An 18,328-nucleotide genomic window follows, 5' to 3' on the forward strand; every position below is an offset into this window, starting at 1 on the left:
AAAAAAACACTGGGTGGATTTTTATCATTATAGGGTGGTTGTGTACACACACTGCCAACACACATTTCAGTTCAAAAGTGCATGTAGTATCCTATTTCACTGCTTATTAATATTTAAAAAACACAAAACAAAACAAAACATATGATGTGAGATGAGGTCAGTAAGATTCTTAAAATACCAAATAATTTGCAATGGTGTTATATATATATATATATATATATATATATATATATATAAGAGCCTATGTCATAAAATTATAACAGGCACCTTACTGCAGCAGCGCTCACATGAAGCGCACACCATGAAATTATTTAGGCTAAGCATTAACATTCACAAACCACTGTCCACTGTTATTTTTAACATAAAAGAATGCAACGTGCTCGTAATCACGACTTCATAAGTGGGAAACAAGAAGTTTCCGATAGCACGTGAAGACAGCAGAGAAGCGCTCTCGCTCAGCACAGTGGAGTGCATCGTTTTGTTAACTTTGTGGTTTATTATTTTGAGTCGTTTGGGACATGGTAACACATGGCCCTCTCACAATATATTGCTTAACAGATCTATCACTCTTGCTGCTCAGAAATGTTCACGCAATCATGCTGCACATGTCATAAGTTCCGCACTCGCCCATCAAGTGTTGTCCCGCACCGCACTCTGCTGCGTTAGGTCCCGCGATAGTGCAGGTCTCGGTGTACTCACACTAGGCACGGTTGCCTTGAACCGAGCCCGAGTGCTCACACTGCATGCGTACCACCCCCGAGCCCAACCGAACCGTGCCCTGGCCCACCTCTTCCAACCGGGCCAGGGCCGACTAAACGAGCTTTGGGGGTCAAACGCGCTCAGGCACAGTTCAAAACGCCTAGTGTGAGTACACCCTAAGAACTTGAATGTGGGCTGTCCCATTTATGAGAGATTTTATCATCTGAAACAATCACAATCCTGTCATAAAAGCCCAATATCATGAATTTGCTGCATTTTACCTTTAAATCAAGTAAAAAGAAAACCTTGACATTTTATATATACCCATTTCCCCTCACAGGACTGGAAGATATTGTGTATCGTGTGTGTTAACAACCGTCTGCCTCCATCTGCACAGATGGACCTCTCAAAAGCAATAAGAGTTGTATGCCCTGTTCCCTCTCTGTGTCCTGTGGTGCCCCCAGAGGCCAGTGAAAGTACCACATAGGAAGCGTTCACAGTGAGAGGTTGAAGGTCAGCTTCTGCACGCAGCAGGACGTGGAGGGTGACCGCAGCCTGTTTCTCCAGCTGGCCTTTGAAGGAAAGGCTGAGCACCAGGATGTGCATCTTAAAGATACACACTCAAACAAACAAATGCAGTCCAACACACACTCACCAGTTCTTTGGCCTCACTGAGGGAGTCCTCGACATCAGAGAAGCTGAAACTGGCCACTGTGATGAACTGGCTGACTACAGACACAAACTTATCCCCGTACTCCTGAGGACGCTTCTTCTGGAATTCTAACTCCTGCATGAGAGAGAGAAACTGTAGATGATTTGCTTTTAAGCTTGAGAACAAAGAGGAATCATGCAGCACTTACGCTCTCTACGCTCTTCAAGCCACTACGAAGATGATTGATCTCCTTCTCCAGTTCAGTCATGCTGGAAAGACACAATCATAGAGATTGTGTGTAATCATTTTATGTGTAATCAAGAATGCATTTTCTAGAGGAGAGGGGGGTAAACTGTGCCCCTTTTAAATTAAGTTAAGTGAAATGATAAAAACTAATACTAGTCTGTCTACTATAAAATCTATAGCATAGGGACACAGAAATTTGATATTAAAAAGTGATGTTCCACATTAATTGTGCCACAAAAAGCAGCAAGTTGAATCATTTGGGAATATGTGAACGAGTTCATAAAAAAAAAAAACTAAATGCACAATCCCATGCCAAAGTCTTATTTTACTGCACGTTTCATATTTTCAGTCAAATAAGGTCAATAATAAGAACATCTGAATATTGTGAAACAGTTTTAAACTTTTTTTTATATTTAAATATTGAATATTATTCAAATATAATACTTAAAAAATGAGAAAGCTTGCAATTGGAGACAAAGCTTACATTTATTAGTTAATATTTGCAGTATCTGACACCCCACAGCTACTATTTTGTAAATGCTTCATTTAATAATACATGACTAATGACTTTAATTATAATTTATAGGCCTGTAAATCGTAAAGCTGACGAAAGAAGCGCACACCAGCCACTCCGCAGCTATACCTACTTTACTTTTGCAGCTTCCGGCACATTCTGCAGCTCCTCTGAGAAGAGCATGACTTTAGAGTACTTCTTCTCCAGAATGGTGATCAGGTAGTGTAGGAGAGTGATATTCCTGCAATGGGACAAAGACGAAAATAAAAGTAGGAATATAAAAGCTATAAATAACTGTCTTGTTTATTCTTTCATCAACATTAGGATATATCTTCTCACTTGTCGATGCTGGACTTGGTGTCTGCAATCTTGTTGAGTGAGGAGATTTTGAAGCCGTAAGCATTGCCTCTTTGTCCTTTGTTCATGTAGTTGCCGAATGCCAGCACCACCTCCAGCAACTGCTTGAGATTCCTACTGTGCAGCACCTCTTTTGAGGCCTTGGTCAGTGCTGCAAAGTGAAACACAAACAGTCAATTATTATTAGTGCTCAGTTATTGATAATGGTTCTTATTATTGTCAATGTTACAAATACTTTTTGCTGCTTAATATTTTGTGGAAACATTACTTATTTCAAATAGAATCTTTTGTAACATTATAAATGTTTATTTACTGTCACTTTTAATCAATTTCATGCATATTTGCTGAACAAAAGCATTAATTTCTATTAAACACACACACCCCCAAATATTTGAATAGTAGTATATCATGGTTTCGGCATAAATATTAAGTAGCACATCTGTTTTCAAAATTAATAATAATAATAATAATAAATGTTTATTGAGCAGCAAATCATATTAGAATGATTTCTGAAGGATCATGTGACACTGAAGACTGGAGTAATGGCTGCTGAAATTCAGGTTGGCATCACAAGAATAAAATACATTTTAAAATCTATTACAAAAGATAACAGATATCTTAAATTTCAATAGTAGTTCACAATATTAGTTCACTGTATGTAAATCATAATGTTTCCAAACGTTTGATAAATTCTGTACATATATAATAATTTTACTTTAATATAATAATATTAATGTATATATATATATATATATATATATATATATATATATATATATATATATATATATATATATATATATATATATAATAATAAATGTTTATTGAGCAGCAAATCATATTAGAATGATTTCTGAAGGATCATGTGACACTGAAGACTGGAGTAATGGCTGCTGAAATTCAGGTTGGCATCACAAGAATAAAATACATTTTAAAATCTATTACAAAAGATAACAGATATCTTAAATTTCAATAGTAGTTCACAATATTAGTTCACTGTATGTAAATCATAATGTTTCCAAACGTTTGATAAATTCTGTACATATATAATAATTTTACTTTAATATAATAATATTAATGTATATATATATATATATATATATATATATATATATATATATATATATATATATATATATATATATATATATATATATCATTTTTTTATTTCTTTTTATTATATTAATTATACATTACATTTTAATTAATCTGAATATTCTGCACTTGAATACAGTAATAAGTCATAAGTCATTTCAAAATAAGTAAATAAATTTAAAAAACAGTTTAAAAAGGTAATCAACTGACATTTTCTCAATGTAAATGTATTTAAAGTGCACATGCGCGAACCTTCAACTTTAGGTTTAATTTCTGAAATCCTCTCTGCAAACTTCTTTTTGAAGTACAAAGACTGTAACCTCTGCTGGTAATGGTTTATTCTGTGGGAAGGACAAAGATAGAGGATTGGACAAGGGAAAAAGGGAAAGTACATTAAATATAAAAGCAAGGACCATTAAAAGGATTGCACACTACATCACCCATAATAGATTCTAAATGAGCTGTAGAGATTTATTGTCTTGCATATGGCACAATAAAACGCATATGATCTGTACACACAGCATTAATGGTTCCACTGAATAAAGAACAAACAGCCTGAACCAGTGATCTGACCCTGACGCTGCTGTGTTGCATTCAGCACTCTCGTGTCGGGGACCATCACCTTGGTTACTGCACTTGCCGAGGGGCCAAACACAGCCTTAGAGATTAAAATCGGACAACCCAGTCGATTCTTGGAAAGATTTGTCTTCCATCCTCTATACTCCAAACACATCAGCCACAGCAAAAAAAAAGCTCACTAGGGTCTCGTAAACAGAGGAAGAAAAAGCAAGCAAGCCAAGGCACCTGTGCTTTGTTTGGCTAAGCTCCTCTGGAAGAAAGCATAAGGCTGATGCATATTTATTATGAGATAGTACTTACTTATTTAGTTACAAAAAATACTGATGCTGAATGGGATCCTCAGCTTGACCAGATCAATGTGTCACCCAGGATTCATAACCCTTTTCCTTCCTTCCTGCTGAAAATCGCATTTACTCCTGACACCACATGTGTGTGTGTGTGTGTGTGTGTGAAACAGATCTGAATAAGTCACTATACAGTGGTGGGTGGCCTTCACGGATGAGATATTCCTTACATACAATGTACTAGGCCAACATCATGAAATCCACTGTGTGGGACTGTGGAGGTGAACAGCACGACGCTCAACGTGGTGCCAAGATGAAATAAAGATCCAAGCCAATCAGCAATGGGGCTTATGGGTAGTGTGCAGCAAAATTTAGGTATCAGGTTAAGTTTTTGGAGCTCCTTAATAAAAATGTCACTCATTTTTGGAGTGGGGAGCATTTATTTTTAAATGGACAAAGACTAACTTAGTTAAGCCCTCACATTTATCTAATTAAATAAAGCTCCTCATGATAAAAGTAGAATTGTGAGAGAAAAGGGAAAAGTTAATCCAATTAGGGTCCATTCACACTCGTTATGCGTTTTTTAACTTCTTTTTACTTGAGATGCATCACAGTGGTCAAAGACTTGTGTATGTTTACAAAGACCAATGATAAAAAAATAAAATGTGTCCTATATGAACGGCCCCCTTAAACTGTCACCATGATGATTAACTGTCCTACCTGCTCATTTCATAGAGGAAACGGTCTGCCTTTGCCATGCGGTCCAACTCATGTTTGTGCTCCTCCAGTAAGTCCACATCACACTTCTCTGGGACAAACTTCATCATCTGGAGCAGTAAAGAAAACACCATTAATTACATTAATTGTTTCTGCCTTATAGTAAAAAAAGTAATTGTAACTTAGTGTCTTACAGTTACATTTATGTCACAATTGCAACTTTATAACTCACAATGTGACTTTTTTCCATAATTGCAACTATATCTCGTAATTGTTTTTTTTCTAGTAATTGCATCTTTAAATTTCATAATTGAAACTGTCTCATAAGTGTGAATTTCCATGATTATTTCCCATAATTGCGACTTTATATCTCACAAATTATGACTTTTTCCATAATTGTGTTTATTTTACATAATTGTGACTATGCATCTCACAAATGCAAATTCTTTCCATAATTGCAACTTCATATCTCACAGCTGTCACTTTATAGCTCACAACTGCAATTTTTTCCCATAATTGCTACTTTATTTCTCACAACTGCAACTTTATATCTCACAATTGTGACTTTTTTTCCCTTAACTGCGTTTATTTCCCATAATTGTGACTTTTTTACTCCATAATTTCAAGTGCACAGTTGGGACTTCATTGTACACATATGACTATATATCTGTACTGACTGTATATGACTGTACAAATATGACTTTATATCTCACAATGTTACTGTATTTCTTATTTTAAATTTACACTCACCATTACCTGTTGTATATTTTACTCTAAAGCGGAAACAGATTTCCATACATGTTTGTTAACCATCATAGCGGTTTTAAACCCAGAATGCTTTTCCTTCTGTCCCGCACATTCCCGTCAGTTCACACTCACCTGCTCCAGCATGTCCTTGGGCAGATCTTCCTGTTCATCCATAGTCAGAATGGCTCTCTTTATTTCCTCATTGGAAACTTTCAATCTGAAACACAAGCACAGGATATACAGATCAAGCAGACTGGGACAAATAAATTCATTTGAAATGAATTCACAAATGAAATCGGAGTGATAGATCCACATCAGCAGAAACTCAGTGAACTGTATTTAATCACACTGAGAAAAGGAAATTGCTGGGAATTTCCTCCACTTGCATATATTTTCATATATATATTCATATATGCCTTTGGCATATAGTATAAATAAATTAATGTATGTTATTTAGAAGAGCTATTAATCTTGAGGCCCAATGATGAACCCAAGTGTTTGTTCCAGCTACCAAGAATTTCCTGGCTAACACTATATATCATTACTGGAGTGAAGAAATGATATTATCGCATGACTCCTATAAATTAACCCAACATTTGCTTGCTTTAAATAATCTGTGATCATCACTGGTTACGTCTCAACAGTAACATGACATTTGTGGTCAGTTTGTCGTATGTGAGTTCCTGGACTTTCCACCAAATTAGTTTGAGTTATCCATGACAAGTACGTTGTAAAACAAGCTGAAAATCTAGGGAAGATAAATATCTTCCTCCTAAAATTGAAGGTGCTGGCAGATCTTCTTAGTAGCCCTCCGACAGAGACGGTCAAAACTGCCCAGAGTTGAATCCACCAGTGCAGCCAAGATTGCACATTAATGATATAGATGGACATCTGATCCAGAGATAGCTGTGTGCGGACTTTAGGCCAAGAAGAACAGGTGTTTGACGGGTCTGAGATCAGCGTTGGAGAGCAGCCTTCGTTCCCCAGCCAGGATCCAGAGAGACTGCAAACCACAGCAGCGACGTGAAACACGGCCAGAGCTCTTTCCATGTTCGAGTCGAGGTGTTTGTGCCAAACAGCGCTTCCAATTCCCTGAGTTCTTTCTAACAAAGTTCACATGCTTACAGGAGTGAGTGAAGTTAAATTCAGGAAGGAAAAGAATGAAATAATGGCAGCCTCAGTTCATTCAGAGGCAAGCCAACGTCATTATTAGGATGTCATTAGCGTAACCACAAGACTCCCTCTTTATTGCTTAATCAGAAAATAATAAGCAGGAGACACAGTGGGAGGCAAATCTTATGGAGTTGCAGAAGACTTTCCATTTCATGTGGTCACAGACACTTTACCATGATTGTGAAATGCCATGAATCAAACCTTTAGAGACCCAGTGAAATCAAAATCAAAGTTTTAGTCACACATTTAACCTTTCGTCCATGTGTGTTGGGCTTTGAGGCCATCTGTATGCTAGTGTTAGCGTTGAAAAAATTCACTTTGATCAGATATACAGGCATTTTCCTCATACTTGAAAACAGACTATATTTATTTAGATGATATTTAGTTATTTACACAACAAAAACAATGATTTCTTTAGTTTTACTTTAACTTTTAAGCTTTTTAATTTTTTTTTTACTTGTTTTCCAGTAAAAGTCCTTAACACAAAATACATTTATTTGAGAAGCAACACTGCATAAGAAATTAAGACTTAAATGCATTTGTTTTACCGCACAGGCAAAGGTTTTTTTTTATTTTTTTACTTGTTTAAATTCTCTGTACTTAAAGTGCTGAAAGAAAAAATAAACTTGTGTTAAAAGTCCAAAACATGACCTACTGTTCAAAAGCTTCAAAAAACATTTTGATCAATAAAAACTGTAAATACAGTGAAAAATTATTACAATTTAAAATAATGTTATTTTATCGTTAATATATTTTAAAATGTAATTTTATTCCTGTGATGGCAAAGCTAAATTGTCAGGAGTCATTAGTCTTATAATTATTATAATATGCTGATTTGGTGCTCAAGAAAAAATGTTGAATGTTGAAAACAGTTGTGCGGCTTAATATTTTTGTGGGAACTGTGATAAATTTTTTCTGGATTCTTTGATTAAAAAAAAGTTCAAAAGAACAACATTATTTTAAATAGAATTTGCCTTTACTGTCACTTTTGATCAATTTAACGCATCCTTACTTAAAGAATTTCTCTTTAAAAAATAAAAAAATTAAAACTAACCCCAAAATGTATTAATAAATGTAGCCTTTTTTTTTTTTTAGTGTAAAGTCCTTTCTGATCTATTTTTGTGCAAGAACTGCACAGAAAAAAGTTGAGAACTGTCAACAATGAGTTGATCGCTAAGCTCTAATTAGCAATCAATTGAGCATATGTTACTCCTCAGTCTCATCTCCCTCCAGCCAGACCACCATCTCACCCTCCACCGCCTTGACGTCCAACACCACATTCACCATCCCTAAACCAACACTAATTACTCTACAGGCTTCCACTTGAGAAGCGAAACTATTTAAATCCCTGTGAATCTCAGCTTGGGTGGTCCGTTCGGTGGCTGTACAATGGATTACACCCCAATCTGTGCTTGTGGAGATCCTAAGAGACCATTTAGGGAGGATGAGAGTGTAATAGAACCACAGGCCGTGATCTACAGATGGTGCTGAAGTCAGCTGTTAATGTGCGTAAGATGGGGTCTCGATGTTGTCATTCATAAACTCTCATTAATACAAATCTGCAGGGAGGATTTTGGAATGAATCTGGCAATATTGGAATTAGTCTGGTTTGTTTCATGTAGTTTGGAGTCTTGCTTTACGAGAGCCTTTGGTGTTTGGGTCCCAAGCCAAACCGCAGTCAGTCAGTAAGCTGTCATATATCCGACACCGTCTGGATTTGCAGCTGTGACTAACTTACAGTTTGCTTTGTGGGATTCATTTCGTACAGAAAGGGTAGTCCTGAGGTGACAGAGATATTTAACCTAAAATAAGAATTGGATCCTATAATGAAAGCCATTTATCAGAACAATATCACTACTGAGAAGGAGAAACTCAGTGGGAACCCTGGATAATTAAAGTATTAAGCGCTGCATGGAAGCCTGTCTAATTTCAGCTCATTCTTACACTTATACAGTCACATCTGTATAAAGCTATAAACCGGAGAAATACAAACCCTGAATAATATTCAACTAACCGGGAGTTCTAAAACTAGGACCTGCCGTAGTATTTTCCTTGATCATCCTCTTATAAGTGAATGAAAATATTTCCTGAGGTTTGAATTGACAATACATTCTTTGAAGATGAAATCAAGGTAATGAGACATGATGAATTAAAATAATATAAATTTGCACAAACTTTTCTAAAGAAATGCTAATAACTCTCTTTGGGATGTGAAATGGCCAAATGAATCCAATAAAAATATTCAATAAATCAATATGTGGTCTTTTCAATAAATGAAGCCTGGATACATGGAATGGATACTAAATTTTAATAGTGATTTGTTAGAAGAAGCATTTTTATTTATTTATTTGTTTGTTTGTTCAAACTGATTTTTAAAATGAATTATATGATTGCAAAAACAATGTGGCCAAGTAAATGGAGGACCCATAAGCAGGCCATTCTTCCACATTTTCTGCTAAGATTTTGGGAAAAACTCAATAGGAGGAATATATTTAAACATGGTACACTATCATTCAAAGGTTTGGAGGCAGCAAGATTTTTTAATGTTTTTAAAAGACATCTCTTACACTCAAAAAGGCGGCATTTAATAAATTAAAAATAATAAAAAAAAAGTTATCAGTTCAGTCTTCATTCATTCATTCTAATATGCTGATTAGGTGATCAAGAAACATTTCTTATTATCAAAATTGAAAGCCGTTTTGCTGCATAATATTTTTTTTTAAAACCATGATACGTTCATTCTCAAGATTCTTTGATGAATAGAACGTTCAGAAGAAAAGCATTTAGTTGAAATAGAAATATTTAGCAACATTATAATTGTCTTATAATGTCAGCCAAAATATTTAATAAATGAGCACCCAAAGGGCAATTTTTAATATGGAAATTCCAAACCACTGCAATTTGTGGAGCTTCTGCAATCACAGAACCCTTGCGGGTTCCTTGTGTGTGAGAAAGTCAAATATCATTCCTGGCAATGACAACCAGGTTGTCAAGCATGAAAAATTATTTTTAATGATTTAAAGGGTTAGTTCACCCAAAAATGAAAAATTCTGTCATTAATTACTCACCCTCGTGTTGTTCCAAACCCATAAGACCTTTGTAACTTTACAGTTGAACCACTACTTTGTAATCACACGGACTACTTTGTCGATCATCTTGGTACTTTTCTGAACCTTGAACGTGGTAGTTACCTTGCTGTCTATGGGAGGGTCAGAGAGCCCTCATATTTCATCAAAAATATCTTAAATTGTGTTCCGAAGATGAACGAAGGTCTTACTAGGGTGAGTAATTAATGACAGAATTTTTGGGTGAACTAACCCTTTAAGGCTCGTAATTAATGAGGCGTGGTTCCTGTTGATTTTTAAAGGCCCATGCTGCACTGATTTACACAGAATTCAAGGAAGCCACCTCATACTGTATATACGTGAAGAAACTAAATGGCGGCATGTCATTCATTGATAGGAAGTGGTACAATAACCAAGCTGGAAGATACAGTATCAAACCAGGACGTAGGAACCAGAAGGTTTTACCCACAGGATATGACATTACATCTGGAGGGTCAGTGAGGTCCACACACATACGCACACACACATCAGCCGGAGGTGAACTCATACCCGGGGCAGACACATCACTCACCGTGAGAGAAGGATGTTGCAATTCTGAGCCCGGCGGCCATCGATGACAGAGAGCTCTTTGACTTTCTTGGAGCTCAGCGCATCGTCTTCAGCCTCCTTCTGTGGTCGGAGTCACAAAGGAGATGCATTTCACTCAAGAGCAACTTTAAAAATCTGAATTAAAATAAAAGAATAGAGACACTCTGATTCTGAATCTTAAACTAACACTGCCAGTCAAAAGTTTGGAATAACTGAGATTTTTGAATGTTTTTGCAATAAGTCTCTCATGCTCACCATGGCTGCTTTTATTTGATCAAAAATGCAGTAAAAACTGTGAAATATCATTATAATTTATAGTTTTCTTAAAGGGGGTCATATGATGCTGCTAAAAAGAACATTATTTTGTGTATTTGGAGTGATGAAATGTGTTTATGTGGTTTAAGGTTCAAAAAACACATTATTTTCCACATACTGTACATTATTGTTTCTCCTCTATGCCCCGCCTTTCTGAAACGCGTACATTTTTACAAAGCTCATCGGTCTGAAAAGCGAGGTGTGCTCTGATTGGCCAGCTATCCAGTGCATTGTGATTGGCCAAATACCTCAAGCGTGTGACGGAAATGTTACGCCCCTTACCATACTGTGATGCCCTGTAGGTGGGCTTGTGTGAGCAGAGGCGGGCGGGCTTGAGAACGGCGAGGCCAGCGGATTCGACGAATTCGTCCGGCGGGCTTGCGAAAACCACATGTGGCGACCCCGGGCTGGACTCTGCTTCGTCCACAGTAAAAGCCGATCCGGCGATCCACAGAGCAAAGTTGATGTATTTCCTCAGCAACCAGCACGGATAAGCTCCAGGCATGAAGAAGCAGATATCGTCCTCTTTTGGAACGCCAAACAAAGTAGTTTCGCTTTCACAACAAAACACACAGCGCCTTCACGACATGGCGGCAGCAACAATACTACAGCGAAAATAAAAGTTACGCCTTCTTTCTTTCCGTGAACATTTGGGCGGCGTTATGCAAATCTTCCTACATCGTGACATAGACATGTGGGGGTGTGTTAGAACGAGCCGTTTTAGGTAGGCGTTGACTCTTAACTTTTATAAAGAATATCTCTTTGGATTTGAGACTTTAGTCTTTGCAACTTTACAGATCTTCTTTATGCACCAAGAGTTTGTAACACTCCAAAGAGAAAGGAAAAATTGAAATCGCATCATATGACCCCTTGAATATATTTTAAAAAGCAATTTTTTCCTCTGATGCAAAGCAGAATTTTCAGCAGCCATTACTCTAATCTTCAATGTCAGATGATTTTTCAGAAATCATTCTAATATACTGATTTCAAACTTTTGACCAACAGTGCATATGTGCAGTTTATAGAAACATTATCAGTAAAGTCACATTAGGTTTCCACTTTTAAATACTGTCTGGATACAAAATGAATGACAGAAAGAGTGAGTGGGGTAGAGATGATGCAAACACTATTAAATCTGTTCAACTACACTTACCTGCTTGCAGTTATTGACCATAAAGAAGTCCTAGAATGCAGGCAAGAAGCAAGGAAGATGCAGCACATGTTAGAGAGACAGTGTAGTCTGGTGAATTCAGCCAAAACATGATGACATTACTGGGGTGGTGAATGGGGAGTGTGAGGGTGCATGAAAACAGAGCCTTCTGGGAAGTCTGTAAATGCAGTGTAAATGTGTGTGCACTGAAAGATGCATGCTAGTTGATCACAGATGACCGGTTAATGTCTAAACAAAAGCTAAACATCTCCAGCTACCTCTCCAACTCCACCTTGTATCAAATCTAGATGCTCTGCAATAGTGGGCAAAATTTATTTTCTCTAGAACAATTTCTGTTCATAAAGTGGAAATCTCCAAAGTAAAAAAGCCACAGTACTGAGAAATTACAACAAATAATCACAATGACAGGAAATTAAATTGCAATTGTGAAAAATGAATTACAAGAAATATAGTAATCATGCGGGGGGGAAAAGCTGCAACTGCAAGAAATAAAGTCTGAGTTAAGTTGCAACTGTGACCAATTAAATTAAGAAATAAAGAAATTAAGAAATAAAGTTGCAAATACAAGAAATAAAGTCACAATTGATATTTAAAGTTGCATGTGTGAGATAAATTATATGATATATAAGCTACATTTTAATAAATTTTTACTCTGAGACAAATTACTTTCATAATCTGGCTTCAATAATGCTTTAATTAAATCTATAACATTTTGAGAATTTGATGAAATTGGAGAGGTTTAACGAATATCTGTTTTAATGCATTAAGCATGCTTTCAAGACCTACAAAAAGTTATTTTAAAACCATCTTAAATTAATTTATGCATTGTTTTAAAATGTGATTATGTAGACATGGTCAATGAAGTTTCAAGCTGTATCCATCCTAGCTTTTTCTTTTTTCTTCTCTAATTTGACTGTAAAGCCATAAGAAATATATGTAATCGCTTTATAATGAGACTAAGTGTGTGGTTTACCAAGCGCAATGAGGACGGTTTACCAATGTCTGCTTTTCATAGAAAACTGCTGGTGATATCAATGCATTTTACAGTCTGCTAATTCAAACCCCATGCTCTGTGATGCAGGATTACCATGGGTAAACGTATGAATACCATGCATGAGAGACAGTGAATGCTTTGTGAGATCATCTTGGATGAAAACCAGAGAAAGAAGCATTGTTTAGTGACCTGTTGCCTCTGATAGGCAGAGAAGGTCTTCTCAATGTCCACCAAATCTAGGATTTTGAAAACTTTGCTGTCGTCAATGTCTGCCCAGACGGTTCCCTCAAGCTTGTTCTGTGAAAGAAAGTGGGATGTTTAACTCAATTATTGTCCAGTCCAAAGTCACATGTTGTAATCACATGCTATATTTTGTTAATCATAAAAACTCAAGTAAAAAATGCACTGCAAAATTTAAAAATAAATCTAAGATGAAGATGATGGGGAAAAAATGCATATAAATAAATCTGCAAAATAAATAAAATTTTTATTTCATGCTAAAAAAATGGTAATAAAAATATTTTCATAACATTGAAAGTCTAAATAAATAAAATTTTATTCAATTAAATTCTAAAGAGTACAGATGGAAATAGTTTAAAGAATTTAGAAATCTAAATAAAATTAAAAACTAAAAAGTACAGATCAAAATAGGTGTATTTAACTTAAAATGTAAATAAATAATAAAAAACAACATACTATTTAAAAAGTCAATATATAAAAATAGTTTCAGGATTACATTTTTTTTTAAATCTAACAGATTTTAGCCTCTGTGAGTGTCAGAATGACCCAGTCAGCCCCTGTAATCCATGCCAGTCTTACCTCAGACAGCTTGGCCCAGTTGAAGGACTTGAGTGGATTGGACGGCTGAGGAATGTTTTTCTTCTTCAGGGAAGGTCCCATGGGAGCTCCTGGCGGAGGCGGAGCTGCACCGAAAGGAGGGCGTCCAGGGGGTGGCGGGGGGCCACCAGGGGGCGGTGGAGGGGGTGGCGGCATCAGGGCGCTGCCCGGTGGAGGAGGTGGTGGAGGAGGCATCATGCCACCCGGTGGAGGAGGTGGAGGGGGTAGGAGAGGCCCACCTAGAGGGCCAGGGATGGGAGGACCTCCAGGAACACTGGCTATTTGTCTCTAGAAATACAAAAGGGATGCACAGTGGTGGGTCGTTATTAATGTTTGCCTTTGAAAAAGGACATTTACATTGGTTTTTTTTGTATATATTTGTGACATCATCAGCGTACCGTGCTGAGGTCATGTAGTCTGGCAGTCATTTCCGACACCTGCAGCTTGACTAGTTTATGTTCCCCCATTTCTCTTTCTAGCTTCTCTTTCATCTTGTTGAGCGTCTGCATCATCTCCTCCTTCTCCTGAGTTTTTGCGTCACACTCTCGCTCCTTCTTTTCCAGCTTCTGTTGAAGCTCATGGTGGTCTACAGGACAAAGACGTTAAAGGGCATAATGTTACACGTCTCTACAATGAAGACACTGCATTCCAGCCTGCTGGATCAAACTGAAATAAATAGGCTACATTCAGGTCGTGTCAGAATTAACATAATTATAAAATGACAACTCAGAGAATCTATTCTGAGCTGATGATGTTCTCATTTTTAGAAATGATTAGTTATATGGCAAGGCTTACAATGCCAAATAGATGTCATGTGCTCGTTGTCGTTGAATTTTACATGAACTCACTTCTACATGTTGGTTCATTTTGCATGATGTCATGACGGTCAAGTCATTAATTAATACATTTTCAAGTCAATCAATGTTCAAGTTTGATGACTTTTTCATTGTTGTTTAATCAGAGTGATAATTCCTACATGAACAGGTGAAGACGAGAAAAAATTGCATACAAATAAACTGCAAAATAAAATCTATTAAATAAAATAAATTTTCTTCTGAATGAATGAATAAACAAACATTATATTCAATGCTTAAAATTACAGCTAAAGGAGCTTCATGAAATTAAATATATATATATATATATATATATAAATAAACATTTTATTAAATGCTAAAAAGTATAGATAAAAATAGTTTCATGATGTCATTTTGCATGACTTCAAGTCACATGAAATTCAAGAATGAGAAAAACAGTTACAGAGAATTTAATCTTAATGCAAAAAACAGTCTGTTGTAAAAGAAACATCAATGTGGACAACATGTGCTGACCTTTATGCATTTTTTCCGCCTGTTCCTTCCACTGTTTCACCTCATTCTCGTTGACGAGCCTGAAAGAGGATAAGTGATGTGATTTAAGGAAAAACTCATTACTCCAGTACAGATCTTGGTTTATTTGGCAAAGACTTAATGAGGGCATATAAAAACTACAACTACTATAAATACACGACAGCAACATATGGATGCCAAAGAAAATCTAAAAAAAACAATAATGATAAAGTTGCAAAAAAACAGAGACAAACTCACATTCGAACCACATTCTTTACATTGAAGTTTTCTAATGGTGTGACATCAGGGTCGTGACCTTTGTCATTCTGCAGGACCATCTGTTGAACAATGCGGTCCAGGAGCAGCCAGTACTGCACTGTGTTCCCACTTCTCTTATCTAAAACAAAATGCAGATTCAAACATTTCTGCAAAGTCATTTGTGGCATTAACCCGGCTAGTTTTCGCATTAATAACCAGATGACTATGCATAATTTAGTTAAAAACTAAGAAAGTCTAAACAATGAGGTAAGCACTCACGAGGCATTAGCAGGCAATGGTGAAGAATAGACATATAGTGCGGATATGCATCTGTGTGGGCCAGCTTCTTCCGTACAAGCTCAAAAACCTGTGTCGCACTCTTCGTGTCTATATGGATCTGAAAAAAGTGTATAAATAGATCAATTCCATACAATAGTAATAAATAGCAAGGTATATGATTAAAAATACATATTATTATTTAAAGAATAATATTTAATAATATAATTTTACATTTTATAATACTAATTGTAAACAATATATTTATACATAAAATATAAAAACATATATTTTTTTATCTACTCACAGACTCAAACCGCCTGGATAACGTGAGCTCATCATCATTTCTCAGCATCTCAAAGTAATCCAAATGCCTGAGGAGACAAAAAAGAGAGAAATCGCAAAATCAAGATGCTCACATTTTCTGATAAGACTCCATTAATAAAGCTTAAGTTAGCAATTGTGGCCCTTACCTGTCTAAAGTAGAGTTTTCATGTGACCTGAGTTTGTCGATGATGGGCTGAATCCCCAACATGAGGAACTCGTATCGCAAATGAACCCGGAACTCAAGGCTGGCCTACAGGTTCATTAAAGAAACACTTACTGGTCTTGAGAGAACTGAGGGGTTTTATAAACAACAACTTCTAAAAGGTGAACTATGGGATGAACTATTCCTTTAAGGGCAAATAGGCAAGTTATTTTTGTAGATGCTTATAGAGGAAAGCACAGACCTGGACAGTGAGTAAATTAAAATGCGTTAAAAAGTGTGGAACCAGCCGAAATGTCTTACTTCGCCAGCTCCTTGGCTTAAAACAGCGTTAATGAAGGACATGATGGCCGTTTTCAGGCTGACCTCGTCCTTGTACCGCCCTGTGCTTTTGTCCAGATCATTCAGCAATGTCTGTGACCAAAAAAAAGACGACAATGGGATTAGCATTTATACTGATACAGAATCTCTTGATGTTTTCATACTTGGATTAAAGGTTATAAACAAACTAGCCCACCTGAAATCGTGTGCGCTCACAAGAGAACTTTTGATAGTGCAACATGGCCTCCAAAATCTTCTTGTGGCCGCCCGGCACTAAACACACCGCACCCATGATCTCCAGCACCGCCACTTTGGTCTTGACGTTCTCGGTGGCCAGACTCTGAGCGATGATGTTGATGCTCTCGGAGTGAGAGAGCACGTGAGCACGACCCTGGGAGTTGTTCATCAGGGCTTTGATGCAGCCAATGAGGGAAGTGTGAATCTGAGACTCGGTGGTCTCGTAATCCATGCTCTTCAAGAAGTTCAGGATGCATGTCAGGCCGTCCAAATCAATGAACCGTGTTACAAACCTACGAGGAATGAATTCAGCTGTTCGTTAAACATCTTCCCCACTCATATTAAGTTTCATAAGCCATGATAGAAAAAAAATAAATAAATAAAAGCTTTAACTTTAAAGCCATCATATCATATCATTATTTTTTTAAATTTTTCCCAGATGTCCACTTGTAATGCTTTCTCTGAGAGTTACCATATGATTTCCAAGTATATATGGAAATCAATAAGGAACACAGAAATTTTAAATCAATTAATTAATTGTATAAAAAATATACAATTAGTTTGTAATTAAATTTAGTACTGAATTAATCCATATTTACTCCCTTAATAATTAATTCATTAATCAATCGATTGATCAATCAGTTTGCCCTTAATTTATTATTTTTTGTGTTTATTTCTAACTTTATTTATTTTTAATTTCTGCAAGATTGGGCCTCCATAACTATATATTTTTTATATATTCCTTTATTCCAAAAGAGAGAAAAAAAAAAATCATTATAGTGAATAAAAAACGTCTCTTTTTCTCTAATTTCTCAATTTTTCTCTTATGAATGAATTGCTGTAGAATGTAGCATATTTAACGTATTAATTTTGATATCAATTTAAATAAAATATTTTTTATTTAAAATTCAAATACATTTAATTTTTGGATCACAGTTTTATTTTATTTCTTGGCAAAAGTGAAGAGATGACAGGAAATTATGGGGAGAAGATGGTGCAATGGGACTGCCACACGACATGGGCTGGATTCAAACCCACAATAATTTGCGACATGAGCACCAACCCAGGCATGTGTGTTAACCGCTAGGCCACGGCTCTGAAAACAATTTGTAAATCTGAAAATAATTGACTCCACAGGGAGGTGATGAATGTGAAATAATATATCACATTGGTAGCTAGATTTATAGCCCCTATAAAGCACTAGACTTTAAATACAATTGCCTAAAACTGTCAATGGTTTGGAATGGTTTGATATGCAGCCTGAAGGTTATTAGGCACAAAGAGGGCTGGAGTGTGCTTTGACCCGAGCCCTGCAGAGGTCAGTGCTGATGATCTGTGACCCCAGGATCAAATGGTAAAAGCAGGAACCACTAAACAAACTCATGTGTCTG

General features: G+C 36.3%; 1 protein-coding gene across 1 annotated transcript in view; it reads right to left on the reverse strand.

Moving 5' to 3' along the window:
- Positions 1–18,328, reverse strand: part of LOC107568119 (disheveled-associated activator of morphogenesis 1-like) — a 76,772-nt gene that overhangs the window by 4,826 nt on the left and 53,618 nt on the right. Inside the window, exons 5-23 of the mRNA XM_016253971.1 lie at positions 16,897–17,230; positions 16,683–16,793; positions 16,366–16,469; positions 16,200–16,266; positions 15,896–16,013; positions 15,617–15,755; positions 15,362–15,420; positions 14,432–14,619; positions 14,016–14,321; positions 13,386–13,493; positions 12,185–12,214; positions 10,700–10,797; positions 6,023–6,107; positions 5,147–5,253; positions 3,816–3,904; positions 2,451–2,619; positions 2,245–2,352; positions 1,560–1,620; positions 1,355–1,486 (exon numbers count right to left, since the gene is read on the reverse strand). Coding sequence (XP_016109457.1) covers positions 1,355–1,486; positions 1,560–1,620; positions 2,245–2,352; positions 2,451–2,619; positions 3,816–3,904; positions 5,147–5,253; positions 6,023–6,107; positions 10,700–10,797; positions 12,185–12,214; positions 13,386–13,493; positions 14,016–14,321; positions 14,432–14,619; positions 15,362–15,420; positions 15,617–15,755; positions 15,896–16,013; positions 16,200–16,266; positions 16,366–16,469; positions 16,683–16,793; positions 16,897–17,230 — 2,413 coding nt within the window. The remainder of the gene's footprint in view (positions 1–1,354; positions 1,487–1,559; positions 1,621–2,244; positions 2,353–2,450; positions 2,620–3,815; positions 3,905–5,146; positions 5,254–6,022; positions 6,108–10,699; positions 10,798–12,184; positions 12,215–13,385; positions 13,494–14,015; positions 14,322–14,431; positions 14,620–15,361; positions 15,421–15,616; positions 15,756–15,895; positions 16,014–16,199; positions 16,267–16,365; positions 16,470–16,682; positions 16,794–16,896; positions 17,231–18,328) is intronic.

The sequence above is a fragment of the Sinocyclocheilus grahami genome, unplaced genomic scaffold (assembly GCF_001515645.1).
Source record: "Sinocyclocheilus grahami isolate Dianchi unplaced genomic scaffold, SAMN03320097.WGS_v1.1 scaffold1216.1, whole genome shotgun sequence".
In the NCBI taxonomy this organism is placed as follows: Eukaryota; Metazoa; Chordata; class Actinopteri; order Cypriniformes; family Cyprinidae; genus Sinocyclocheilus; species Sinocyclocheilus grahami.